We start from the raw sequence: 18,374 nt of genomic DNA, 5'->3' as shown, positions 1-18,374 counted from the left end.
TAAATTCCACTTCATTAACTATTAGAGAAAGTAGAGCACAAATCTATTTTGGCATTAAATTAAACAAAATGCCCTCAATGCCCCCTCTACTTCCACCACCTGTGGCTTTTAGTTATACCATCAAGTGACTCTTATTACCTAAGTTTCCAAAAGAAGAAAAAGTCACATGTGGGACACACCACAACTTACAGTTTTGGTTAATTTAGAAATGTGTACATTAAAGAGGTAGATTGCTCTAATTCATAAATGCATTAGATTTGGGGTAAAAAAAAATCCCATAAGATTATTTAAAAAATTAATAAATACAAATAATAAAAGTAAATTAATTCTTACCTCAAAATTCTTATGTGTGGACATCCCACCAAATTGAAGTGGCAGTCCCATACTTCTCATAAGTTCAGACTCAGAATCAAGTTCACTCTCCTCTAGGCCTATGCCTTTGCTATCACATGATTCCTTAGTGCCATGGGAATTACCACCTTCCTCCTCTTCTGTATCTTGGTCTCCTACAGATAATATTTGTTAGCTTAGTATTAGAAAAAATCTAGAAGCAGTCTTTATCATCATTTTAATGAAGAAAAACCCAAGACCCACAGTTATTACATGACTTGCTCAAAGTAAAGGTGTATAAATGTTAAAATTTTTAAAGGGAAAAATAAAAAAAGGGAAAAAATAGGAAATTGATGGTAATATGGACTAGTAAAAAAAATGGCCAACTAAGAATCAAGAGACAACTTCTAATGTGAGTCTGCCTGCCACTACCCAGCTGCCAATTCAACTTACAGTTCCCGAGAATCTCCTCTGTGCTGGGCAATGTACAAAGGGCGGAGGGTATTAAGAAGGAACCCAGTAGAGTGACCATAAAGAAAATATTCACATTTTCAAATTCCTTATCAGTAATACTGAAGTAGATCAGTGGGCTTAAAGTGATGGTTTATGGAATTATTTTAGAAGCTGTTAGAAAGAGAAATGAGAGGTATGTCTTCAGGTCCCTCATGGGTACTTCAATCACAACTGGATGCACACCCTAAAACTCCACAGGAGAGTTGATTTAATAAAGGTATTCTGCTATTAAGGGTCTGAAATCTTCCCGACCAGGTGGTGGCATAGTGGATAAAGCTTCAGCCTGGGACACAGAGGACCCAGGTTCAAAACCCTGAGGTCGGCTCTGGCCGGTTGGCTCAGCGGTAGAGCGTCAGCCTGGCGTGCGGGGGACCTGGGTTTGATTCCCGGCCAAGGCACATAGGAGAAGCGCCCATTTGCTTCTGCACCCCTACCCCCTCCTTCCTCTCTGTCTCTCTCTTTCCCTCCCGCAGCCAAGGCTCCATTAGAGCAAAAGATGGCCCGGGCGCTGGGGATGGCTCCTTGGCCTCTGCCCCAGGCGCTAGAGTGGCTCTGGTCGCGGCAGAGCGACGCCCCGAGGGGCAGAGCATCGTCCCCTGGTGGGCAGAGCATCGCCCCTGGTGGGTGTGCCAGGTGGATCCCGGTCGGGCGCATGCAGGAGTCTGTCTGACTGTCTCTCCCCGTTTCCAGCTTCAGAAAAACAACAACAACAAAAAAAAAAAACAAAAAAAAAACCCAACACCCTGAGGTCACTGGCTTGAGCGCGGGGTTGCTGGCTTGAGCAAGGGGTCACTAGTTCGGCTGTAGCCCCCACCTCCAACCCCACCCCCATCAAGGCACATATGAGAAAGCAATCAATGAACAACTAAGGTACCGCAACAAAGAACTGATGCTTCTTATCTATTTCCCTTTCTGTTTGTCCAGATCTGTCCCTCTCTCTGTCTCTCCCTTAAAAAAAAAGTCTGAAATCCACTGAATAGGAAGATCCTTTCAAGTGCCTGAATTCAAGTTCTTACAGAAAACCTGTTTTATTGTAACAAAACAAGTTTTACTTTTTCCTAATATGGTTATCTAAGTAGATCATATACTAAATTGGACAAATGCTATTCAAATACATGATTAACTATTAAATGTGAGAAAAAAAAAATCACTTTATATATTAGCATACTCAATTATTGCCCAGCTGCATTCCAGCTAAATGATCTTACCAACAGAATAATGAATCATACATAGAAAAAAAAATGGAGACTGAAAAACAGAAATCTTATGTTTTGCATGTTCTACTCAAAGAAAAAAGGAAAAAAAGATATCTATCTAAATAATGAAGGGGATTCCATTCAACAAACTTATGAAAGCTCAGGAGAGAGCAAAATAGGAAAAATGAATCAATTAAATTTTACATTCCTCTCATGGTATGCATATTTTATATTTAGTGGGAGTCCTAGTGTCTAAGAGAAATCTTATTTGTACTACATAACATTCAAAAAGAAACCAAACATTTCATCAGTGCGTACCTAAAGAAACAATGATTTTTTTCAACTACTGTGAAAATGAAAGGATTTTCAAGGGTAATATTATACACTACTTGTACTAGTTTGAGACTATAACCAGCAGTTTATAGAGACTATAAAACTGCAGCTTTCTCTGTCTAAAGAAACATAAAAGATATGTATGGAAAGGAAAAATGGGGTCTAGAAAGAGAAATGTGGGAGAGATCAAAATGATTTTCAAATAACTAGGCCAGGCTCAAATCCTATTTGTTATTTGGTAAAGTTAACACAGATTGTGGCTCCTTTACTTCAGGCAAAAGACTATGGATTTTCATTTGGAATTTATTCTTAATCATATTAATACAATTGTTAATGTATTTAAACAAGGAGGCCATTAAACTGAGATGGCTCTAATGCCTTGGTAGCTCACCCAGACAAATTAAAAACTAAGTCAGAGTCAATGCACTCAAATCCAAGAAAATGAAATGTAAGAACCACCAATCACAAAGAGCCAACTAAGCTATCCCTACTAAAGCAACTGCATAATATATGGCCAATCAAATAATTTCCTTGTTTTGCTTCAGCATCTTCTCTATAAAAACACCTTTCCTTGTTTTTGTCAGCAGAGCGTTCCGAACCGCCCTTGGCTTTGATGCTGTCCAATTTGAATCAATGTTTATTTTGTCCAAATTCTTAAAAAAAAATAATTTTTTTTATTGTACCTTAGTTTACCTTCTAACATAATAAAATTTTGCTGAACAAACTATTCTCTATTTTTCAAAGTTTCACATTTCAGGTGGCCTTTCTCTAATGCTGACACTAAGGAAGGAATGCAACATGGGGCACAAGAGGCTACCTCAAGTCCACATGGGAGCTTGTTATAGAAAAAGGAAAGATCTGCTTTGACATTTAGTATATACCCTGTAGTAAGCATTTATAATTATAACTAATTATTAAAATTAAGAGGTATCTGGATGTTGGGGGAAGAATCCAACCCTTCTTATGATACACATACAATGAAATACTCTCTAGAGAAGCAATGAATGACGGACTAAAGTGAAGCAACTATGAATGATGCTTCTCCTCTTGCTCTCTTCCTGTCTCTCTCCAAAGGAAAAAAAAAAGAGAAAAAGAAATGCTATTTATTTATTTATTTATTTTTTTAATTTTTATTTTTTTTGCATTTTTCTGAAGCTGGAAACAGGGAGAGACAAACAGACTCCCGCATGCGCCCGACCGGGATGCACCTGGCACGCCCACCAGGGGGCGACACTCTGCCCACCAGGGAGCGATGCTCTGCCCATCCTGGGCATCCCATGTTGCGATCAGAGCCACTCTAGCGCCTGGGGCAGAGGCCAAGGAGCCATCCCCAGCGCCCGGGCCATTTTTGCTCCAATGGAGCCTTGGCTGCGGGAGGGGAAGAGAGAGACAGAGAGGAAGGCGCGGCGGAGGGGTGGAGAAGCAAATGGGCGCTTCTCCTGTGTGCCCTGGCCGGGAATCGAACCCAGGTCCTCTGCACACTAGGCCGACGCCCTACCGCTGAGCCAACCGGCCAGGGCAAGAAATGCTTTTTAAATTGGGCTGTAAAGGGGAAGCATAAAATGGAAAGATTTACCTAACATAGATATAAAACCCACATGCAAACCCTAGAACCATGTTATGATAAAAAATAAAGATTGTCTATAATTATAGAATTTTTCCCCATAATATTTTATGCTAATAAGTTAATACAGTATTATAACAAATTATAATTAATACAATGTTATGGTTAATTTTAGCAAAAAAGTTATATGGTTTTATTCTGTATTACCTGCATGGTTGTCATTGCCTTTAACATAGTAGCCTTTTAATCCCAAATTGTACAATTTTCGATCTCTGTGAAGCAAATCAAACAGTCAATATTGAAAAAAATTAAATTATAAATTTAGAGAAAAAATAAGTTCAAGACATCATGGATTAATTAATGAAAAGATTAAGGAACAGATAAAGCAATCTGATAATATATTTTCCTCATCTGTAACACAGAAGTAATGATACATATCTCATGGGGTTGTTGTAAGGATTGACAATTTCTGCAAAACATGTAGTAAGCATTTATAACTAATTATTAAAATTAAGAGGTATCTGGATGTTGGGGGAAGAATCCAACCCTTCTTATGATACACATACAATGAAATGCTCTCTAGAGAAGCAATGAATGATGGACTAAAGTGAAGCAACTATGAATGATGCTTCTCCTCTCGCTCTCTTCCTGTCTCTCTCCAAAGGGGGGAAAAAAAAAGAAGAGAAGAAAAAGAAATGCTTTTTAAATTGGGCTATAAAGGGGAAGCATAAAATGGAAAGATTTACCTAACATAGATATAAAACCCACATGCAAACCCTAGTCCATCTGTAAAGAGGCCAAATTGTTCATTGCCTAGTAGACAAGATATTCATGATCTGAGCAAAGGCTGTTTTGGAGAATAACATAAAATGAAATTGTTATTTAAATATTTTCAAACTGAAACATAAATCAAGATAAAACAAGTCAGTCTCAGTGACTTTTAAAAACAGAGAATAGTTAATTAAATTGTCCTTTACCCAGTTACTTCTAAATTTTTCTTTATCTACTAAGGCCAAAATAAACCTAACAGAATACTTCAAAAAGGGATGGGGGTATTTTGTTATTATTATCATTCTAGCAGTAAATTTTGCTGTAATAAACTCCATGATAACTGCCATCTACTAAAACCATATGTGAGTAATGGCTAATACTACTTTCTAATGAAGCTATAATAAATTCAACAAAATAAAATTCTAGTGTACCTACATATTTCATAGCCTCCTGTTTATTTTGATATTTTATAAACATAAAACAGGCAGTGACTCAGAGTAGGACAGTGAAGTGAGGGAATGAAGTACAAATGTGCTCTGTTAGCATGCCCACTGGTCCCCCAGAACACAGGACTCTGGCAGGGTGAGTGAAGTGGCAGCCACAAAGAGGGCATCAATGATGTGCTTGCCAGCACCCAAGGATATGGGGCACCAACGTGTCCAGTGGAGGAGAGGGCCAACATAGTCACAAAACTGGTTACATCGAGGGAGCAAGTAGATGTGCTGAGGATAATTATAGCCAAGATTCTCCTACACACATCTATGTACATATGTGTACATCAGGTCCTCCAATAACATTTGAAGTAATTTTATTATAATGTTGATCGAATATTATAGAAATTTAAATCTTGTTTATATCAATTAGCCTAAGAGAAAATCAGTTCCATTATACATCTTTTCCCTTATGCTGAACCTATCGGTGTTAAGTAAGGACTTACTATATATATTGCCTAACTCTGCGAGGAGGGCATGGAACGGTTGAAAACCCAGGAACAATGAGCACAACAGGCAACCAGGTCTTGCTTTGTAAATACTATTCTCCACTAAAAGGAACCAGGGTAGCCTGGAGAAAAGCAATTCCAAGTTGGAGCACAGACTATAAAAGATATGCCTAAGTCATTTTATTATGCCTGAAGGTTAGGAGGAGCTCAGAAAATGCCAGGGACAATCAAAAGGATACAAGAACCATCTCAAGGGGCCACCACCAGTCAAATCTGAGACAACAGTATCAGCAGCAGAATAAAACCTATTAATCTATTAACAATACAGAGTCCATGATAATATAAATAAAGGAGTAAACAAATACATGAGGAGAGAAGGAAAAGTGCTTCATAATAAATGGTAAAAGGCATGGAAACAAAGAATCACTCTTTGTCAACTCTCAGAGATAGTGGAATAGGAACAGGGCATTAGTGTAACACTGGAATATCTCCCTACAGAATACTAATTCATGTAAAGAGAACCATCATTGCGACTTTATAGTGGAGAAGCCTGGGAGACAGAAACATGATAAGGAAATGGAGGTTGACATCACTGGTAGTGGGATGGGTCCACAGAAAGTGCCTCCTGAAGTGAAGCAGAGCCCAACACAGAATCATTCTGGGGGCATTCCTGCCAAGAAGAGATTGGCCCAGCTCTGTTCTCATTGAAATATCAGACAGACCCAGGTGAAGTAAGATCATCCTACAGAAGGGAAGGTCTGAACATTTTTAAAAAGTGAGGAATTTTTCCAGATTGGAGGAGATTGATAAAATATAAGTAAATACAACAGCTACCTATGTAGAATGCTGGATCACAAGAGAAAGAGAAACACTGTTAGGAAAGTTGGGAAGTTTGCATTTCAATCCACAACAGTAGTTATATAGGAGAATATACTTGTTTAGGGGAAATGCACAAGTAGTGATGGCGAAACATGCCTGCAGTTTGTTCTCAATGGTTCAGAAAAAGACACTAATACTGGTGTGTGTGTGTGCATGTGTGTGTGTGTAGATGTGTTATGGAGAGGGAGAGATGGAATAAATGTAGTTATGTGTAAATAACTGGTGAACCTGGGGGAAGGGAATACAGGAGTTCTTTGAACTATTTTGGTAAGTTTGAAATTATTTCAAAATTAATGATTTAAAAAATAAATAATACCTGCTATTTGTAGCACAAGCAATTTTCTAACACTACATCATTACAGTATTTTCTATTCTAGGCTCTGTACATAAGCATATACAATTTTTATATAGTTATAAATATAGTATACTTATTTTGTATTCTGATATGTTATCAACAAGAGGTGTTTTTTTCATGTTTCTATAGAGCCATTGTAATGATTATTTTAAGAGTCTCATAACACTAATTATCTCTTTTTCATATATAGAAAATTCTTTTTCATATAATATATAGAAAATTGAATGTGTAGATGAAACAGAATGATTACAACAATAATAAAGTTCATAAGACAGTATGTTAATATAGTGTTCACAGAAAATAAGAATTAGTTCCATTTCCTGTTTTTGAGGGGAGGTATACAAATAATCTTATTTAGTATGAGAATCAACTTTTAATTACTGAAAAGTTACTTGGTATCCACATTAATGATTATTTTTCTGTTTTCTGCTACATGGTACTGATCTTTTAGTTTATTAATATATGTTAGAATTTCACCGACAATCACATCTGTCATTTCTAGATTTTTTTTAACGTTTTTTTTTTTTTTATTGATTTTTTAGAAAGAGAGAACAGAGAGAGAGAGAGAAGGGGGAGGAGCAGGAAGCATCAACTCCCGTATGTGCCTTGACCAGGCAAGCCCAGGGTTTCGAACCGGCGATCTCAGTATTCCAGGTCGATGCTTTTTATCCCACTGCGCCACCACAGGTCAGGCTGTCATTTCTAGATTTGAAACAGATCTTTTCCCTACATGAAAAGTCAAGGCTATATTTACAAGCCTCTGAACTTCTAGCAAGTCTCTCACTTCCAATGACTTCTCAGTGACTATGGGCAAACAATTTCAAGATCATATCTCCAAGGGTTTTTTTTTTGGGTTCTAGTGATTATAATTTATAACAGTTCTAAGTGAAAAAGCCATTTTTTCCCTTTATTTATTTTGAATTTAAAATGTAGTTTCTAAAAGTAAAGTAGAGCCTCTAGGGTTTTGTTTTGTTTGTTTGTTTTTTGTTTTTTGTTTTTTTTTTTGTGGCAGAGACAGTGTCAGAGAGAGGGACAGATAGGGACAGACAGACAGGAAGGGAGAGAGATGAGAAACATCAATTCTTCTTTGTGACTCCTTAGTTGTTCATTGATTGATTTCTCATATGTGCCTTAGGGGGGGCGCTACAGTAGACCGAGTGACCCCTTGCTTAAGCCAGCGACCTTGGGCTCAAGCTGGTGAGCCTTGTTCAAACCAGATGAGCCTGTCCTCAAGCTGGCGACCTTGGGGTCTCGAACCTGGGTCCTCCATATTCTAGTCCGTCGTTCTATCCACTGCTCCACCGCTTGGTCAGGCGCCTCTAGGTTTTAAGTAGATGAAAACAGGCCTTGGCAGGTTGCTCAGTGGATAGAGCTTCAACCCCATGTGGGGACATCCCGGGTACCCTGTCAGGGCACACATGAGAAGCAACCATCTGCTTCTCTCACCCTCCGCTCCACTTCTCTCCTTCTTCCCCTCTTACAGCCAGAGTGGCTCAATTGGTCTGAGCAATGGCCTTAAGTGCTGAGGATAGCTCGGTTGATTCAAGCATTGGCCCCAGATGGGGATTGCCGGTGGATCCCGGTTGGGGTGCATGCAGGAGTCTGTCTCACCAGTTCCCCTCCTCTAACTTAAAACAAACAAAGTACATTCTTTTCATTAAGTTATTTTCATATTTTTTTTTTGAGAGTACAGGACATAGACAGGGAGAGAGATGAGAAGCATCAATTTATTCTTGTGGTACCTACTTTAGCTGTTTTTGTTTTGTTTTGTTTTTTTACTGAGAGAGAGAGAGAGGGAGGGATAGATGGGGACAGACAGACAGAAACAGAGAGAGATGAGAAGCATTGATCATTAGTTCTTCATTGAAATACCTTAGTTGTTCATTGATTGCTTTCTCATATATGACTTGACCAGGGAGCTCCGCTGAGCCAGCGACCCCTTGCTCAAGCCAGTGACCTTTGGACTCAGGTGGTGACCCCGTGCTCAAGCTGGTAAGCCTATGCTCAAGATGGCAACCTCAGGGTTTGGAACTGGGACCTCAGCGCCTCAGTTTGACACTCTATTCTCTGTGCCACCACCTGGTCAGCCTACCCAGGTATTCTTTTTTGGTGAGCTCATTGGCCCTGCCCATAGTCCTAGCCTGCATGTTTTCTGGGGAATGGGCCAGCCTATCAGGTCAGGCCAGGTCCAGAGAAAGGAGCAGAAAGACACTTCTCCATGGCTGAGAGGTGAAAAAGGTGTTCAAGGTTTTTACTAGTATATCCTTAAGCTACTTATAATCTGAGGCAAGGCAGAGAATGCTAGCTTTTAAATTTTTATGAAAACTGTTTCCCACTTGAGCAACTTCCAATAATCTCCAAGAGAACTCAACCTTGGGAAAGATGTGTATCTGAGGCCTGATACTCAACAAAGTTTCAGTTATACTTGCTAAGTGTTCTTTATAAAGCAGTTTCTTTTAGTTTAATCATATAACACAGAGCATAATGATTCTGGATTAATATCTGAACCTGGCACATGTAAGGACTAAATGAACCTTAACTGCTGAATTGACTTGTGAGGCTGGAGATGAGGTTTGCATTGTAATGATCCCACTAAGATACTGCTCCCTTAAGAGTCCTAAATATCATCATACCTTTGAAAACAACAATCATCATTACCACACCTATGTCATCTTTTTATCACAGTACCTGACATTTGCCTGGCCGAAATACATGCTGCATAAATGATTCTTGGAAATTTCTGATGTACAAATAGCAATTTCTCTACTGCAGAGCAACTGTAGATTGGTTTCAAGTAGTAAAGGGAAAAATAAGTCCTTTCTGAAAATAATGAAATAGGATCATATAAACGTGATGTGACTTCCTTAAGGCCACATGGCTAATGATTGGTGGAGCTGAGATATAAAATCAGGTAGATATTCTGCCTTCTGAGTACTCTTTTAAATTCTGGCTCAGGACCAGGCCAGATAGCTCAGTTGGTTAGAGCATCGTCCTAAAGCACAGAAGTTACCGGTTTTATCCCCAGCCAGGACACATAAAGTAACAGATCGATGTTCCTGTCTCTGTCTCCCCCTCTATCCCATCCTCTCTCACTAAAATCAATATATAAATTTAGAAAAAAAAATTCTGGCTCAGGACCTGATTGTGAAAAAGAAAACAAAACCTATCAAATAATTTTGTTGTTCTATATATAAAAAACGAGAGGTCACCTATGGACACTGTCACGTAGGTATAATCAGAGATAACAGGCTTTTCAGTTTTCAGAATAGTTCTCTATCTAACTCCACTAAAATACATAATGCTAAAGTATTTTAATAAGTCACCAATGTCCTAGTGACTTTAGACCACATAAATATCTTAATCAGAAAGATTCAACAAAATCATGTGTTCTAATCTAGACTAATTAGTGGGACAGTGGAGTAACGACAAGGCCTGCAGGGCTGCCACTTAAGTGGCTGTGTAATTTCTTTTTTTAGGACATTCCTGAAACTCAGTTTTCTACTCAATAAAGTAAGGATAATGCATACCTCAGGGGGTTGCTAGAATGCTTAAACGGGGGGGGGGGGGGGGGGGAGTGTGTGAAGTGTAAAACCAATTAGTGCCTGGGAACTAAGTAAATCATCATTTGGTAGATTAAAAAAAATTTTTTTTTTCAATTCTAGTGGATAGATTTTAGTCCTCCTTTTGCCTGATGTTGTAACAGCTTTTCAATGTACTCTTTCCTTCAAAAGTTTGGTGACATCATTCTTGAACTTGTCTTCTATCTCTTTCTCCATTAATACCTCTCTTCGCTTATAATCTTTAAAAAAATGCTGGAATTCTACAAGGATGGATCCCACTCTCTACCCACTTCCCAAGCTCTAAATCAATGGCTTCAATTACTATCTACACTAGAATGGCTCAAGTTTTTAAGATCAGCCCAGACATCTACAGAGCTTCAAACCAACACATCTAACAACCTATAACATCTACCCTTGAGTATCTCATAGGTACTCCAAAATCAAAACTACAGAATTGATTATCTTCTCATTGCTGTCCCAAAATAAAAATCTATGACTCTCCAGTGATCCCTATGTCAGTGAAGGGCATCAATACAAGCCAGAAACCAGGGAGTTACCCTTGACCTATTCTCCTCTTTCCCATCATTTATTTTTCCTTCATTCTATCACATCCAATCTAATCCCTTAAACTCAACAGTTTCTTTCCTATATTTCTTCCTTTCTTCATTTCCACTGTCAACAATCCTTATGCAAGCCATCCGAATCACCTGCCTAAAAAAATGGTTAAGTGGTTTTCTTCCAAACCATCCCCCACACTGCAGCTAGCGTAATCTTCAAAAATGTAAAACTAAGCTTTCCAAATATATTTAGCTTCTGTTTAGAATGTGAAAAAAATGAAAACCTACATATAATAGGTGAAAGTTCCCTGGCTATTTAGGTGAATAAACACACACACACAAACCAAAAATAATGCAATTCTGATCCTGTCTTCCACAAAGTCCTCCACGTTTTTACCCTGCCTACCTCACCACCTCTTATATTCTCTCCTGCTTTGCCAGTTATTTTGTTTCAACTGCACAAGCTTTCTTTTGCTCCCTCCAGTTCTGCTTGCAGGGATGTTTCCTCCCACTCAAACACACCTCAGTTTATGTCCTTTTTTCAAATGCTACTTCCTGAAAAAGAATCTGTAATCTGTGGAGGAAGATTAGGTTTCTGGCTGGTCATAGCATCCTGTACTTTGCTCCCATAGCACTTATAATGTTAATTAACCAAATAATTATGTAACATTTGTATTAATATTGATCTCCTTTGCCAGTACGTAAACCTAAAATGTGTAAGGATGGGCTGTGTCTTGTACCACAGTTACTAATACAAAGGATAACAAAAAGCATTCATTGAATGAATATATATGCATACATGAATGCAAAAATGAGAACAGTTTTCACATAAGTTTAACAGTTTTCCATTTTTTTCATATTAATTTTCAGATTACTCCACAAAACACGAGTAATAAGAATTCCTTCAAACTGCAGCCTGACTACATTAACTATATTAAAAGCCTCTCACATAAAACTCACTTCCACAAGTTATGAGATGTATATGATAAATATATCTGTTTTAGAGATAAACTCATATATCTAATATAACAAAAACCATACCTAGAATACAATTCTTTAGCCCTCCTGCCCCGCCTGCTAGCCCTCTTACAGAGATGGCAATTTTTACCCAAAACAAGTATTTTCCAAACATAAAGGCAGCTCAAAAAAGGGTGTAATTATACACTGCTCACAAAAATTAAGGGATATTTTATCGCTTCATATTCATTTTGAAATATCCCCTAATTTTTGTGAGCGGTATAGTTAAAATCTTTTACCTCACAGGTTTTATTTATGTGCATTTATGCTTTAATAATTCTTAAAGTTTTAAACAAGACATTAACCAAAAGAAGTTACTCATCTTTAAACCTTCACCTAGCGATGTCACAATGAGATTTCATTTTCCCACAATTTTTAAATGCCCTCCTCTATTTGTATATATCAAATGACATATATCATCTACCACATTTTTTCATACCAGGCTACAAAGATTTACTCCTTCACTTTAAGGCAGAAGGCAACCACTTCTTAAAGTCTGAGGACATTTTTCCCCCTTTTTCCCTTTGTTAAAAACTTTTTTATTGATTTTACAGAGAAAGGAAGTGGAGGAGAAAGAGAGAAACATGGATCTGTTTCTGAATGTGCCCTGATGCACTGGCCAGGGATCAAACCCGTAACGTTTGGGCATAACCAACTGAGCTATCCGGCCAGGGCTCCCTCTTCTGCTTAAACATCACCTTGCTCAAGGGTCAAATACCCTGGCTGTGGTTCCAGGGATCCATTACAATTAGTCTGCACTACCTACATTTCGGGGAAATGATTTGCTAGAAAGGAAGAGCAAGTTTTTACTTACTCCACAAATGCCCTGGAGCAGAGGCAAAGGATCTTATACTCCTCCTCTAGGTCTTCAATGAAGAAAAACATTTCGGCCACGTGGTTCCACTTTTCGCAGCACATTTTACCACCTCAGAGGGGGCAGCCCTGCGATCACGGAGCGGGACGGCCTCTGCGGACTACCGGAGACCTACAGGAGGCCTCGCCGGCTCGCCCATAGGGTGAGGAATTAGCAGCCGGCCCCGAACACTGAACAAGGACCGCACTGGCGAGAGCGAAACAAGCTAGGAAGCCGCCACCGGAAGTGGCTCCGGGAAGCCACAGGAAGGGGCGGAGCGGCGGGCAGTGTCACACTCAACGCGGCTCGGGCTGTCGCCCCTTTTTGGCTCTTTCTTCACAGGGTTGGTCCCGGGAAATCAGCCGCTCAAAGTTCTCCGCATCGCTCGGCTGCTGAGCCACCGAAGAGCTGCCGCCACTGTTAGAGGGTGAGGGCGAGCCGCCTCTCCCCTCTTCCGCACGAGGTGCGTCGGTCCCCACCTTGGTCTCCCGGTGCCCCGCCCTGCCTGGCGCCCGGGGGCGCGTCAGTCTCTCGGGGCTGCGAGCGCCAAGGCCGCACGTCTAGTCTCCCCGGAGCGCCTCGAGTTCCTGGCTGGGGAGCTCTGGCGGTTTCGGCTTCGGCATCGGAGTGGCCAGGAGTGGTCACAAGGAACCCATTCATCTCGCCCCGCATCTCTCCTAGCGCTCAAAAAAATCAATTGGGCGTGTTTCGGTTCTTAGTGGTGAGGCGAGCTGTCTCCTACCTCGTTAGAGGCCTCTGGGTTTGCCCAGGGACTTCCCTGATTCTGGGATCTGAATTGACTCTACTGTGTAATAAAAGCATAAGACAGTTTTGTGGTGATTACTAGAGTGCACCTGAGAGGCCGCCTGGGTAGTGGTTAAGAGTGCTCGCCTTCGGACAAGTCAGGCTTGGAATCCTGGTTTTATGCCCCTGTACTACCTCTGGAACCCGGGCAAGCAACTTAACCTTTTGAGCCTCATTGTGATCATCTGTAAAATAGGGATGCTTAATAGTACTTGCTTCATAGAGCTGCTTGAAAGGACTAAATCAGACCTCTCATAGGTGCTATTAATAGTTTGAATGAGTATATACTTTGTACAGCGTGGGGCACTGTCTGATTGCCAGGGATTATAGCCTGTAAAACATGCTGATTATTAAGAAAAGTGCATGTGCGCATGATCAGGACATCAAAAACTGGAACACCATTGCTGACTCGTAAAAAGCAGTCAGTGTTTGGTGTGGGGTATTGGTTGAGACTGCCCAGGAAGCTTCTTCAAAGAACCATGTCCGGACTTGAAGGTTGTTGGAGCCTTTAGGACTTGGTCTCTGCTATTAATGCTGAGGGCATTGAAATTTCTTTAGAATACATGAAAACCGAAGTAAAATCTAGACAGTTGGAAGATCGCTAATATTATGGTTGCACTTACTAGTGAGTAGAAAGAGAAGATTAATATTCAAATGAAATGTTTATACCCCCATCCTTACTGCTGCCTTACTTTGATGTCAGAGATATGCTTATTTTAGTGACTCAGGGAAGTAAGTTACAGATACAGCTACACCACCTTAAATGTGCAATATTTTTGGGATGAAGATAGTTAAAAAAAATAAGGGTAGAACAGTAATTATCAAACAGAATGGAAGATTTTAGCTAGAAGTGGAAGACTATTCTAGGATTAAAAAAAACCAAAAAACAACCTTGAAAGTTAATTCATAAGCCCAGTGGGTTGTCTTGGTGGACAGAGCATGGACCCTGGCCTGTGGATGTCGGGTTGATACCTGGTTAGGGCACACATGAGAATTGATCATCTGCTTCTCTTCCCCTATGTCTCCTCCTTCTCTCTCTTCCCTTCTTTGCAACCCTTATTAGTTACAATGTCTGCCTCAGGCTCTGAAGATAGCTTGGTTGATTTGAGTGTTGGCCACAGGTAGGGTTGCTGGGTAGATCCTGGTTGGGGCTCACGTAGGAGTCTGTCTCACTATTTCCCCTACTCTCACTTAAAAAAAAAGTTCCTATCAGAACAGACAGTTTGAGCTTGAAATCTAAAAGGTATTATTTTAATGATAAAATTATTGGGTTTGCCAGAAATCTTAACTGAAATATTAGCTACACTTCAGCTTGATTGTTTGAAGTAGAATTCTTTTTCAGTAACACTGAATACTGAACCCCTATTAAACCATTGTTAAATATGCCAACCAGGAAAGGGAAAATTAATTTATGTTTCAATGAGTGTTTCTTTTACTTGGTGTTTTCATCATATCTTCAGCATGGTTCATATGCTATAAGAAGTGGATTTGCTACCATCCATGGTGGTAAAAGTACTGGTAATGGGTGTTTTAAAATAGATATATTTCTTTAAGTTTTTGTAGAAAACAAAGTCTTCTGTTCTGGTTTATTACTTTTTGAAATATTCTGATTTTTAAACATCTGTAAAGTCAATTATACTAAATGTTCATCACTATCAATACTTGTGATAGTTCAGCTTGTCAGCTTTTATGTAAAAGTTACATTAATTCCAGATGAGAAAAATAAGGTACTATATATGTGATGCATAGCACTGTATTTTTTTATTGTAGATTAAAGACATTTTTATTGATTTTGTTTGAGAGAAAGAGAGAAAGACAAATAGGAGGGGGAGGAATGAGAGAGAGAGAAAGAGAAAGAAACATTGACTTGTTATTCCACTTATTCATACCTTCACTGGTTGATTTTTATATGTGCCCCAATCAGGGATCAAATCTGCAACCCTGGCATATGGGTTTGATGCTCTAACCCAGTGGGTTTAAACCTTTTTTTGGGCCACGGACCTGTTTAATGTAAGAAAATATTTTCACGGACCGGCCTTTAGGGTGGGACAGATAAATGTATCATGTGACTGAGACAAGCGTCAAGAGTGAGTCTTAGACGGATGTAACAGAGGGAATCTGGTCATTTTTAAAAAATAAAACATTGTTCAGACTTAAATATAAATAAAACAGAAATAATGTAAGTTATTTATAAATTTTTTCTCTGCGGACCGGTCCCGGTCCGTGGACTGGGGGTTGGGGACCACTGCTCTAACCAACTGAGCTACCCAGGCAAGGCTAATAGATTTTTTCTGATAGGAAATAACCTGGAATTTTGGCAACTAAGAAAATTATATCTCCCCAAAAACATCTTTTAACAACTATTTTTTTTAAATTTATAACAGTTTTTATTGGATTAACATAAAATGGTAAAGAGTCATGTAAATTGGAGGGGTGGAAGAGCCAGGCAGAGTAAAGGGAAGACAGAAATTGCAGACTTAATATTTTTAGTCTTTCAGACGGAGAATTTTTATTTTTAATTTAAAAGATTTTATTTACTGATTTTAGAGAGAAGAGCGAGAAAAGGGGGAGGGAGCAGGAAACATCAATTTATAGTAGTTGCCTCTCATATTTGCCTTGACCAGGCAAGCCCAGGATTTTAAACCAGTGACCTTAGCATTCCAGGTGGACACTTTATCCACTGCATCACCACAGATTAGGCTGAGAGAGAGAAATTAAAGAAAGTGTAATGAAAACCAGAGTAGACCTGGGTTTTAATTTTGGCACTTGGTTCTTCACTGAATTAATTTAGTAACTTTGGACAAGTCAACTTGACATTCTGTTTTGAACTTTTGTTTTCTGCAAAATTAAGAGGTTGCATTCATTGAATTTTAAATCCATTTTCTCATATTATCAAATGTAAAGTCTTCTCTGGGCCATCCCCTCTCTTGTACACTGTATTCTCTCCCCACTGGCCTGGCCAAGTACTGGACCCAACAATTACTTTCTCTTCCACATTATCCACTTCTCATTCGCATTGGTGCATTGTTATTGGTATTAAAAATTGCTGTATTTTTTTAATCTTACAACAACAAACTTGGCCTACATTACACTCTAAATACCCACCTGTTTTCTCAGTCCCTAATAGTATTCCTTTGAAAGTTGTCCATAGTTGTGTTTCCAATTCACTTCCTCCCATTTTTTTCTTGAACTTATTCCAGACTTTCATCTCTACTGTATCACATTTCTTATCAGGGCTTTCCAATGCCTCTTTGTTGTAAAATCTATTGATTAGTTATTCCTAGAACTCTCTGCATTGTGTGAAAGATCTGAATATTCCTTTCTTCTTGAAATACTTTCTTACTTTGACATCAAGGATGCCACTCCGGGAAGGCTGTTGGTTCCTCATTGTCTTCCCAACTTCTAAAATGTTGAGTGCCCCATGGCTCAGTCCTGGAAATCTTTTTTCATTTTATATTCACTCACTAAAGGGATTTTTAGTTTCATGGTTTTCAATACTGTCTATATGTTGCCAATTCCTAGATGTATTTTTCTAGTCCTGATCTCTCTGCCACACTCTGCTGATATCCAACTTCCCATTCAATGTCTTCACTTTCATGTCCAGTACAATCTTAACATGTTCAAAACTTGGTTTCTGCTCTTCATCCCACCTCCAAACCTCTTCTTTCTGAAACTCCATCTTTCCACAAGCAAGCTGATGATGATAATAACAATACTTTAGTGTTGGTGTAGTAGAAGGCACTCTTCTAAGCTTTTTTTTTTGGGGGGGGGGAGAAGACAGAGAGAGAGAGAGAAACAGGGACAGACAGACAGGAAGGGAGAGATGACAAGCATCAGTTCTTTGTTACAGCATCTTAGTTGTTCATTGATTGCTTTCTCATACGTGCCTAGACCAGGGGACCCCAGTAGAGCTAGTGACCCTTTGCTCAAGCCAGCAACCTTGGACTTGAGCCAGCTACCTTGGGGTTTCATACCAGTGACCATGGGGTCATGTCTATGATCCCACGCGCAAGCCGGCAACCCCATGCTGAAGCTAGTGAGCCACACTTAAGCCAGATGAGCCTGTGCTCAAGCAGGTGACTTCACGGTTTCGAACCTGAGCTCTCAGCATCCCAGGCCGACGCTCTATCACTGAGCCACCACCTGGTCAGGCAGTAAGCTTTTTTTATATAGTCTTCACAGCAGTTTTATTTGTTAGGCACTGTTATTACCATCATTTCACAGATGAAGAAACTGAGGGAGAGATATTAAGTCACTTATGTATGTTACACAGTAATGGTAGCGCTTCCTAGGATACAAACCCATGTTGCTAAAAGCTGTGTTGGTGTCTCAGACTTCTCTCTCACTTATATTCTATATCCATTCATCAGCAAATCTTGGCTTCAAAATGTTTTATTTATTTATTTGTTTTTAACAGAGACAGAGTCAGACAGACAGGAACGGAGAGAGATGAGAAACATCAATCATTAGTTTTTCGTTGCGGCACCTTAGTTGTTCATTGATTGCTTTATCATATGTGCCTTGACCAGGGGGGCTATAGAAGACTGAGTAACCCCTTGCTCAAGCCAGCGACCTTGGGTCCAAGCTGGTGAGCCTTGCTCAAACCAGATGAGCCCGCGCTCAAGCTGGTGACCTCGGGGTCTCGAACCTGGGTCCTCCGCATCCCAGTCCAACGCTCTATCCACTGCACCACTGCCTGGTC

General features: G+C 39.6%; 2 protein-coding genes across 6 annotated transcripts in view; one reads left to right on the top strand and one right to left on the bottom strand.

The window, feature by feature from the left end:
• The window catches only part of TGS1 (trimethylguanosine synthase 1), a 46,412-nt gene extending 33,306 nt beyond the window's left edge, over positions 1–13,106 (bottom strand). Inside the window, exons 1-3 of one of the 2 annotated variants that reach the window (XM_066266139.1) lie at positions 12,830–13,106; positions 4,144–4,208; positions 334–506 (exon numbers count right to left, since the gene is read on the bottom strand). In XM_066266139.1, coding sequence (XP_066122236.1) covers positions 334–506; positions 4,144–4,208; positions 12,830–12,933 — 342 coding nt within the window. In that variant the 5' untranslated portion in view covers positions 12,934–13,106. The remainder of the gene's footprint in view (positions 1–333; positions 507–4,143; positions 4,209–12,829) is intronic. The other variant, XM_066266140.1, reaches the window with a different exon arrangement.
• A 66-nt stretch (positions 13,107–13,172) lies between these two features.
• TMEM68 (transmembrane protein 68) overlaps positions 13,173–18,374 on the top strand; it is a 41,610-nt gene continuing 36,408 nt past the window's right edge. For 3 of the 4 annotated variants that reach the window (XM_066266138.1, XM_066266135.1, XM_066266137.1), the window contains exon 1: positions 13,173–13,331. The gene's annotated coding sequence lies outside the window, so the exon portion shown is untranslated. The remainder of the gene's footprint in view (positions 13,332–18,374) is intronic. The other variant, XM_066266136.1, reaches the window with a different exon arrangement.

Source organism: Saccopteryx bilineata, chromosome 3, assembly GCF_036850765.1.
Source record: "Saccopteryx bilineata isolate mSacBil1 chromosome 3, mSacBil1_pri_phased_curated, whole genome shotgun sequence".
Taxonomy (NCBI): domain Eukaryota; kingdom Metazoa; phylum Chordata; class Mammalia; order Chiroptera; family Emballonuridae; genus Saccopteryx; species Saccopteryx bilineata.
The sequence above is the reverse complement of the archived record's forward strand: the minus strand, read 5'-3'. Positions and strand labels throughout refer to the sequence as shown.